General features: G+C 37.9%; 1 protein-coding gene across 1 annotated transcript; it reads right to left on the reverse strand.

Annotated features, from left to right (window-relative positions):
- Positions 1–2,012: 2,012 nt before the first annotated feature.
- LOC128123883 (olfactory receptor 52N4-like) lies at positions 2,013–2,972 on the reverse strand. Its single transcript, XM_052760163.1, has one exon. The coding sequence runs from the start codon at positions 2,970–2,972 to the stop codon at positions 2,013–2,015; it is 960 nt and encodes a 319-aa protein (XP_052616123.1).
- Positions 2,973–10,928: the final 7,956 nt, after the last annotated feature.

Below are 10,928 nucleotides of genomic sequence, written 5' to 3' on the forward strand. Positions count from 1 at the left end.
TACCTTCTCTCTCTTTACCCTCATCTTCTCTGGCTCTCCTCCTCCTCTCTTATATGGACTCTTGTATTGACAATGGGCCTACCTGAATAATCCAGAATAATCCTCCATCCCAAACCTTAATATCACCATCACAAAATTCCATTTGCCATCTTAGATGACAGTCAACCAGTTCCAAGGATTCAGAGACAAGTAAGAGATGTGCAGAGCCATAACACATCCTATAGCATCCACGGCACCCAAAGGCCAGAAACAAAAATTTGTAGGTCCTTTGGAGGAAGTATCTTGATCCTTAAGGATCAATTATGGATATCCCAGAAATACAAAGAGTCAAGTCTTGAGGACCAGGATCTTCAGAAAGAGGGAACTAAAAGGGATTGTAGGGCTTTGGTCAAAAAGTGCCTTGGCTCCACCAGCTTAGGGGAGATGAACCCAAGGCTAGATGTGACCTTATGCCTATGTTGAGCTAGTCCTTGACTGCCGATATGGCTTTAGTAGTGGTGCTGAAACTGTGGAGGTTAAGAAGTCTCTGCCTCTACTGCTGTTGTCCCCTGTCATTCACATCTTTGGTACTCCCTAGGTATACACAGTCTACTGCTTTCCCCAATTGATTTCCTGCAGAGTCGGGCAGACTTTATTTCCTTGTAGTCTGCATGTTTTAATTTTTTTCTGATTTACACTTTTAAGTCTCGGTTATTTTATTTCAGTTTATTTCTTGCTTTTATAGACTAAATGACTGTCATTTCCTTTTTTGCACATATTCTATATTCTAATCAGTACACATACATATTTTAATTGTTTCTAATGTTCACAACACATCTTTCTAAACTTCTTACAACTGGAAACAAAGGCTCATGTTTTACACTAATGACCTGGCAGTTTCCCATCTTCTCCATCAGGAAGACAATGTGATGTATGAGAGGGACTATAGTGGGGACACCACACATTTCTCAAAGGAATGCAGCAGCTGCCTTCCATGTGGCACTCTGACCACAATCCAACAGCAGGACAAACTGCGTCTGGGTGCCTGACCTCCCTCTGCTTTGTCATTTCCTCCTATACATTTCTTTATGTTGACCTTCATTTCTTTCCACTTCTCATATTTATTCATGGAAATTTGTACTAAAGACAGCACAGGGAGGGAGGGAGGGAGGGAGGGAGGGAGGGAGGGAGGGAGGGAGGGAGGGAGGAAGAAAAGGGAGGAAGGAAAAGCCCAGAGGATACAGACGGCTGTGACATGGACATTTGAAAATCAACTTAGACTGCATCACTCAACACCCTCCTTGTCATGGTCAAAATGAGCTTCTAGGAAAGACATCTCCAGACCCTGTCTACACAGTTGACAAGAATGTTTCTTCCGGTTCATTTTCCTGGATCCTCAGCGGCACTATTCTGTTTACTGTTGTGACCAAAACACCTGAGAGAAGAACTTAAGTGAGGGACATTTTATTTTTTCTCATGAATTCAGAGGATTCTCTTCCTGGTTACTAGGTCCCAGTATTTAAGCAGAGCGTCATGGTGACAGAAGAATGGGGCAGAGGAGACTCTTCATTTCATGACAGAGAGAAAGCACAGAGAGGACAGGGGTACTAAGCAGACCTTTTAAAGGCGGGTTCCCAGTGACCTACTTCCTCCAGTGAGGCCCTACTTTGAAAAGTTTCCAAAATGTTCCCAAATAGTACATCCAGGAGAGGACAAAGAATTTAACACAACTGGACTCCTGATGGGACACCATGTCATGCAGCCTTGAGGCAGGGGGAAGGGCTTGGACTTGCCTCTACTTAATATGCCTCCCCCTAGGAGGCCTTGCCTTCTTGTGGAGGGGAAGTGGGGAGTTGGTTGGGGAGAAGGCTGTGGGGGCAGGAGGAAAGAAGAGGGGGACCTCTGATTGGTGTGTAAAATGAAAAAAAATCTTAATTAAAAAAAGAATTCAACACAAGAGCATATGGTTTTGTATTTAAACCCTATCATCCTGTGCTCTCTTGACTTTCCATCCCTCTTCACTCCTTTTCCTGTCAGCTATGCTTTTCATCACTAGACCTTGAAAGAATCCTTATGACACAGTCTCGTATCTGCTTGGTTTTCACTCCATAGACAACAGGATTCATAGTGGGAGGCAAAAGCAGATAAATATTAGCCACAATGATGAGGCAAGATGGATGGATTACACGGTCCCCAAATCGGTTTAAAAAGAAACAAAAGAAGGCTGGGCCATAGGAGAAAATGATGGCACAGATGTGGGCAGTGCAGGTGCTGAAGGCCTTCTGCCGAGCATCTGCTGAGGACAGGCTGACCACCGCCCTCAGGATCATGGTGTAGGAGACAGTGATACACAGGATGTCAAAGCCCCCAATCAAGAGGGCAATCATCAAACCATAGACAATATTGACCTTGATATTCCCGCAGGAGACCTTGGCTACAGATAACTGGTCACAGTAGGTATGGTGTATCATGTTGCCTCTGCAGTAAGGGAGTTGCTTTGTGATGAAAACCAAAGGAATAATGAGCACCACTGCTCTCAAGAAAGTAGCAAGCCCAGCTTTTGCAATGACAGGGTTGGTGAGGATGGTGGAATAGCGCAGAGGATAGCAAATTGCTACATAGCGATCCAGAGCCATCAGCATCAGCACCCCAGACTCCATCCCTGTGAAAGTATGAATGAAGAACATCTGGACCAGACAGTCACTAAAGCTGATTTCCTTAAGGTAGAACCAGAAGATGCAGAGAGTTTTGGGGATTGAAGCAGTGCACATGACCAGGTCAGTAAAGGATAACATAGCCAAGAAGTAATACATGGACCTGTGAAGGGAATCCTCAAAGAAGATGAGGTAGAGGAGTCCACAGTTCCCCACCACAGCTACTGCATACATAGAACAGAACGGGAAGGAAATCCAGACATGCATGTCTTCCAGGCCTGGGATCCCATTCAGAATGAATGAGGCGGGGGTCACCTCTGTTTGATTCAGCAATAGCATGTTGAGGTTGGAATCATCTTCAAGAGGCTTCTGATGTCCGGGTTTTTATTTGTTTGGCAGTATAACCTTCCAAGATTAGGATAAATGAGAAAGATAAATTCTCATCTCTCTTCTCCAATTGTTAAGTAGTCATTTTATTACCAAACAACTAACTATGTAAGTAAGTAATTTAAAGCCAAGAATATAGCTCCTCACTGGTGGAACATCTGCCTAGCATGCTAAAGGCTTTGAATTCAATTCATATACAAAATATAAATTCTAAGCTGATAACATGTTGTTTGCCAATTTATTAATTGTCCATCAATTCCATGCCCACTTGTTTAACAATTACTAAGTGCTTTGTCTTGTCACTATTATTTTAAAACAAGAAAGGAGAAAGATTCATCAAGTTTATAGTTGTTCTATTTATGAACTTTTAATTTTTTGAGAATTTCACACACACATAAAATGTATTTTGGTCATATCTATTCTCTTCTCCCCCATAAGTCCTCTCAGAATTCACTTGCCATACCCAACTTATCACATATCTCAACTTATCACAACCCATTGAGTCCTATCAGAAATTTCTGTATGTGAATGGGGGTAGCACCATCCACTGGAGTATGGGCAAGCTACAAGGTACCACTTTCCTAAAGAACACTCAGTCTCCCTACTCTGGTAGTCTTTTAACTATGAAAGCACCTCAGGTAGGGGTGAGACTTCATGAACTCTTCTCTCATCTGTGCTGAAATTTTGGCTTGCTTGGTTTTGTGCAAGATGCTGTGAGGAGTTCATGAGAGTGATGACCCTGTCATTTCTAGAAGACACTGCTTCACAATAGCCCTCCCCAATCTGGCTCTTGCAATATTTCTGTCCCATCATCCACAATATTCCCCAAGCCATAACGGCAGTGGGTACAGTACAGATGTTCCCTTTTAGGGTTGAACACCCCACAGTCACTCATTCTTTGCATTCTGACCTGTTGTCTCTCTATTAATGGCTGTTCACTGCTAAAACAAGCTTTCTAGGTAAGGCTTGAGAGCTGCAGTAATCTGTTGGTATACAGATAAGTATTTATCAAGCAGTTTGATATTATATCTGTTTCACAAAAAAAAGTAGTAAGATCTCCACTAATGCCTATGATGTACCCATTTGTGGACTCATAGCCAGTTTTACAGTACCAAGCATGAGTTCTATACCATGGAGAGAGCCCTAAATCCAATCAGAAATCCATCGATTGCCTCTGTAACATCTACGATACCAAATATGCCAAGTCAGTCATGACCATACTGGCAGATCCACAGCTGGGTAAGACTATTGATGACTTTTCTCCTCTACCAGCCTGTGTAGCAGATTCTGGTAGAGGAGAAATTGCAGGTCATTACCAGCTATTTTCTCCATGTTCTGTGACCCAGGTATGAGGTTTCCATCAATAGGATCTTACTATCAAGTTCAGGGGTAACTATGAACAAAGGTAATAACCTCCTTTGTTCTTTTTCACAGTGTCATTGCTCTATCTTACGTAAATGTTTACAACTAGACTCATTATCATTTGGTTGTTTGTTTCCTTTTGATTTTGTGAGGGTTTTTTTTTCTTTTTCTTTTTGAAGACAAGTTCTCCTATATCTCAGGCTGGTTTCAAATTTCCTATGAAGCTGACAATAACCTTGAACTCCTGAGCTTCTGGTCTTTTGCCTCCAAATGACTAGGATCACAGGTATGCTCCATCATGCCTGTCTCAAGTTCATATTTTCTTAAGGAAAAGTTAAGAAAACTTTGTTAGCATCTCATCATGATATAACAGATATGTTTGGGATAATTCTTTTTTTCTCATTTTAAATTAGTAGCTCATATTTATGTTTACTATACCACATTTCTTAGTATTGTACTAAGAAATATATATTTTTTTTCACAGACTTGATCCTCACTATCATCTAGCAATGATATTTTTTTGTAGCCTGACCCTTATAACTGAGTAAATGGCAGTAATTTATAGATTAGACTTCTTCAAGCATTAATGGCAAAACTTAACCCTCCATTTCTTGTGAATCTGGCAATAAATATGTAAGCATATAAGTTACATTTCTTGTTTTGTGATCAAATACCCAACAAAAGCAACTTAAGGAAGGTGGGAATTATTTTGCTATACAGTTTGAGGGGATAGATTCAGCCTATCACAGAAGATGAGTCTATCATGGCGGTAGGCAGATGAGACAGCAGATCACATTGCATTTGCAGTCAGAAATCACAGAAAAAAATGACCACCAGTGCTCTGCTTGTTTGCTCGTTTTTGTTTATGCCAGAGCTCCAGGACATGGAAAGCTGTCAACCACATTCAAAGTAAGTATTTCCAGTCTAGAAGCTCCCTAACAGACATGCCCAAAGATTTGTCTGCCAAAAGATTTTAAGTCTCGTCAAGATGACAAAATTGGCCGTCACACTGTTGTATAATGTATGTGACCTTTGCAGGTTTCATGTCATTTCCAAGTTGATTTTATTTACTTTTGACTTGTTTCCTCATACATTAGTTTTTATTTAATCTTGCTAATTCAGATGATTTATTGATTACTTTATACCTAAGGTTATAACTGGATGATCGGCATATGCCTAAGAGGCTTTAGAAATCTAGAAACTTCCTGTGATAAGGGAATCTCATGAACCTGTGTGGTTTGCTAGGGGTTCGCACATAAGGAGCTTCCTTCACTGGAGACATCTTTAATTACACTTTTCATATATCTTTTCCTGAGAGCCTTCAAATTTCCAGGAGGATCCCACTGATCTTAATCCCACAGCAGCATGTGGAAACCTGGATGCCAGTGTTCTTGGAAGAGTGGAGGGTCCAGAGGATGTCAAACTTAAGTGTGAACATTGAGTTCAACCTCCAGTTTATTAAATGTCTTTTATATGACCTTTGTCACACCTGATCTGTATTTACTTGTAATGTTTCTAAAGTCTCTCAGAATAAACTTCCAGTCACTACAAGTGGTTATTTAGCATTAGGTTCACAGATGAATCAGTGGCATTTGATCGTTTATTACTCACTTTTTCTCACTGCCTCCCTGTTTTGTTCTTATGGGTTTGCACTGGAGGCTAACAGACCAGTTTTTGTGAGAGTTGCTGTTGTCTCATTTACATGTTCATAATAGTGTTCTTCAAAATATATATTCTTGGAATATTATAAAGGCAAAGAAAACTTTACGACCTAACAAGACATGTTTCTTGTTCTTAGATCTGAGTATGATTATGATCCTGTCTAACAGAAAGGGGCAGAGAATTCCTTCTAGTTGATGTCATATTGTCTACTCATGTCTAACTGGTATGATTGCAAAATATTTCCTTTTAGGTCCCGTCATCACCCCAAAATCCTTCTAAAACTTTACTGACTCTAGAAACATTCAGCTCTGTCTTGAGTAATACACAATCCCTGACTTAATGTTGTAGTTAGTAAAAAAGTATTAGAGTGATCAATCTTAGTTTGAAATTTTAACTGTAGTTGTATAAAATCTTCTTATATTTTGGGATCAATTATAAATTTAAAAGTCTTAATTTTATAACAAATGTTCTTTATTTTTCTTTTCGCAGTATATAGCAAGTTACATGATAGCTATCAGATGTAAACATGTTTTTGAATGGGTGGCCAGATTAATCCCTATTACCTGACATTATTAAACTTAAATCTAACATTGTATGCAAAACACAAAAGGAGTCACCATAAAAAATATAATTTCTACCCCATAAATAAGAAGAAACATAAATTTTTCCAAAGCTTATAAAAATTAGAGAAAAAATAAAAATTACCCTCAAAATGGCAAAAAATGATTTGAATTAATCTAAATGTTTCCTTTAAAAGTAAAGTATTTGACTAGTACCACAAACTGGTCATAATTCAGTTATTTTTTTTAAGAACATAAAGAAGGTGCTTAAGAATTAAAATTGTCTTTAAAATATGGGTAAATGGTAAACATATTACAATAGTGAAACTATTCCCCAAATCAGAGGTACATTAACTCCAGGTAATATGGAAGTAAAAACAAGAAAAAACTATATCAAGAATCAGAAAGTGGTGAGTGTACAGCTAATGGATCGCACTGATTCATCTCTAGGTTTGGTTAAAGTTCTTACTTTGATAGTACACAAATTGCTACATGGAGAAGTCACTTAAATCACTTAATCAGGTTCTTGTTGCATCTAAAATTTTTTCAGCATTAATTAATTGTTCTTAAACAAACAACAAGAAGGCTAAGAAAGCTACAAATTTGTATTTTTATCGAAAGAACAAATCAGCCCAATAATATAAAATTTATGTTTCCATGAAAACCAAAATTCCATTATGTCTTTTTGTCAGGCCTATAAATGTGTGCTTCATACTTGCATATATTATATTTTTCAGATTATCTTAACAGATATTATTAAAAGAAATAAAAACTGTGTCATATGTGTGTGTGCCTGTATATATGTGCACCTAGGATATATACATATATAATTGATTGTCAGAAAATAAAGATTAAATTCATTTCCCCAACAATGTGTAGTATGTACTAAATTGTCACAAGTTGTTGCAAAGAGAAGAATATCCTGACTCATTTTTCCTTAATGTTCATAACTAGCCCAACTCTACTCTGTGCAGAAGCTGCACAATAGAAGACAATACTGACATTAGGAAAAACATAGAGATCCACAAATCAAAAATACAAAATATATTTCTGATAAATATGCTGTTTTCTGAAGAGAACTTTTTATAAACTCTACCAAGGTATTATGTATATCCATACTACAGCTTTAATTATTAAGAGTATATTGTCACAACTTTAAATCTTGTTCTGAGTACATTTGCCAAACTCAGCAAGAGACCTACACGTGTCAAAGTAATACCTCATGACCAGAACACAAAATACATTTTACCAAAATCAATTCCAGGATATCATAATTTAATTGTTCTTGTTAAGAATTTACATCATGCTATTTTGAGTATGGACAGATAAGTTGAAAGAGTAACATCAATACATGGATGTAATCACTTACAAGGCAGTACTCTATCCCAGATGTGGTGGCTCACACTTTTAATACCAGCACATGGGAAGCCAAAACAGGAGGATCACCATGAGTTCAAGGAGCCTGAGCTACATAGTGAGCTCCAGGCCAGCCTGAGTTACAGATCAAGACCCTACCTGAAAAATAAAATAAAACAGTAGTTTAGAAATCACAAGATGTTTATTCTCTGTTATAAGTACCGTAGACAATAATGGCCCCTCCTCAATAAGCCATCTTTAATATCTACAGTTTTATCTTCATATGAGAGTAAGTTCCTCTGGTATCATCAGAAAGGATTAAACATCATAAATGAGTCTCCTGTCACTAAAATGAAACCTGTGCCTAAGGGAAAGTCAGGGCTGACACAGTAGCATTCTGACTGACCAAAGGCAGTTTTCTAGCTTTCTTTTCTTTCTCGATTTCTCCTTGGGTGATTTATACCTGACTTCCATCACAGCAGAACCCAGTGATACTATATCCTATATGCTTAAAGTAAGTATATAAATACTCATAATCATCATGGAAATTTAACTGAATTATGGATCTGAGAATTAAGAGCCCAAATTCTCCTTAACACTTCTAATATCAAGATAGTGATTAGAACCAAAACTATTTCTAAGGACAATATAACCAACTCATAGGCAACCAAAGCCTCTTTCCACTATATCATGCTGCCTTAAAAACTATCCTGCCCCCATCCTCCTACCACCATGGTGTGCCCTTTAATACCTAGTTTCTGTTCTGCCAAACTCCAAGATCAAGACAATGTGGTCCAGATGTTCAGGGTCTTGTTCAGAAGAAAAAGTCACTGTCCTCTAGTACAGGCATGTGCATGGCCCTTGGCTTCTAAACACCTTGATAACCACTACCGCACTCAGTCTTTAAAAGAACATCTGTGTTACATATCTCAAGGGAATACTTGAGAACATTAGAGAAGAATGCATTGGTGTGAGGAGCAATATCATGAGAGGATGTGAAAGTGTGCATGGATCATACATAAGGGCCTGCTAGTTACTGGCATGTGCAAGTAAGAGGGAAAAAATGAACAAAAGCTATTTATGAAAAGTAGGGACTGTAGCATTGATTACAGAGTTGTGGTTCTTTGTTAGACACTCTGGTGCACAACATTTCTGATGAACATGGAGGCAAACATTCTCTGTAAAACACTTTTCAAACTGAGTTTAAAAACCTATCAAAAATGTTATCCTCCAAGATCAAGTCGCCTTCGTCTTAGAGATGCAAAGATGTTTCAATATCCACAAATCAATAAGTGGAATACAGACACTACAGAATCATTTCATTATATCCAGGAAAGGCCTCTGAAAAACCCATCACCCTTCATAATAAAAATCTTAGAGAATCTAGGGATACAGGGATATAGCTCAACATCATAAAGCTAACCCACAAGGAACATCTTGCTAAATGGAGAAAAACTCAAAGCATTTCCACCAAAATCAGGAACAAGACAAGGATGTTGCTCTCCTTCATCCTATTCAATATGATTGATTACTCAGCTAGAACAGGAAGACAAGTGAAGGAGAAAGGGATACAAACAGGAAAGGAAGAAGCTGGAAGCAATTAGTGTAGAATGTTTCTACCACTAAGCAGTACACATCCATATGTTATCTTGTTTGTTTATTTTTACAAATCTATATTTACATTTATATCATTGAATTTTCAGTATTTCCCAAGTCAGGGTAGACAACTTAGGCTCCAGTTTTGGTACAGTGAGGTTGTGGATGAATATGAAGGCATTGTCAAAATTTATCAAAAATTCAAGAATATACATACATGTGAAATCATAAATAATTAGATGTTAAATCTTGTGGAAACAATGAAATGGTGAGAATAGCAATATTAAATCAATAGTTGATTTTAATTTTATATTTCTTTAAAGATATCAATAATGTTACATATTTTTATAAATCTGGAAAAATGTAAATGTATTTTGAAGGAGATAAAAAGCAACCTCTAATTATATGATGTATAAATAAACTATATTTTTCTAGTCAATACATATCTGTGATCCATCTCTCATCTGCCCTGCTCTACTATTCAATTTCTTAATAAACATAAAATATAGATTTTAGTAGAAGCCTCAATGATACAATATTAAAAATGAATGTTTTTATTTTCTTATATAGCTTCTTTTATTTTGCTAGAAATTTTTTTTAAAAAATCATGGAGAGAAAATTTCTTTTAAGATTTATTTATTTTTATTTTATGTTATGAGTATTTTGCTTGCATATATATAATTGTACTCTGTTTGTGCCTGATGCCCAAGGGGGCAGAAGAGGGAGCTGGATTCCTTGGAACTGGAGCTGCAGAAGGTTGTGAGGGGCTACTCTTAACCACAGAACTATCTCTCCAGCCTCCATACTTTAAAACATTTTTACAGGGAGCCGCGCGGTGGTGGCGCACGCCTTTAATCCCAGCACTCTGGAGGTAGAGCCAGGCTGATCTCTGTGAGTTCGAGGCCAGCCTGGTCTACAGAGTGAGAGCCAGGACAGGCACCAAAACTACACAGAGAAACCCTGTCTTGAAAAAAGCAAAAAAAGAAAAAATTTACAGCTCATTGTTTTATAAAGATGATATTCATAGAAAACTGTGTTGGGCATCTTAGCTCTTTGACGTAAACAATTCACAGACTCGTAGTGTACTCTCTGTGGTGGGCAACCATCACCACAGTCCAAAGGTATTTCCATTATCTCAAGTAGAAACTTGATAGTTAAATGACCATTTTTATTACACCTTCTCTTTGCCTCAGAAAACATTAATTTGAGGGCTGGAGAGATGGCTCAGTGGTTAAGAGCACTAGCTGCTCTTCCTGAAGACTTGGATGGAATTCCCAGATCCCACGTGGCAACTCACAGCTGTCTGTAACTTCAGTTCCAGGGATTCTGACACTATCATACACACATACATGCAGAAAAATACCAATGAACA

This window comes from Peromyscus californicus, unplaced genomic scaffold (assembly GCF_007827085.1).
Source record: "Peromyscus californicus insignis strain IS unplaced genomic scaffold, ASM782708v3 Scaffold_4__1_contigs__length_199733344, whole genome shotgun sequence".
Taxonomy (NCBI): Eukaryota; Metazoa; Chordata; class Mammalia; order Rodentia; family Cricetidae; genus Peromyscus; species Peromyscus californicus.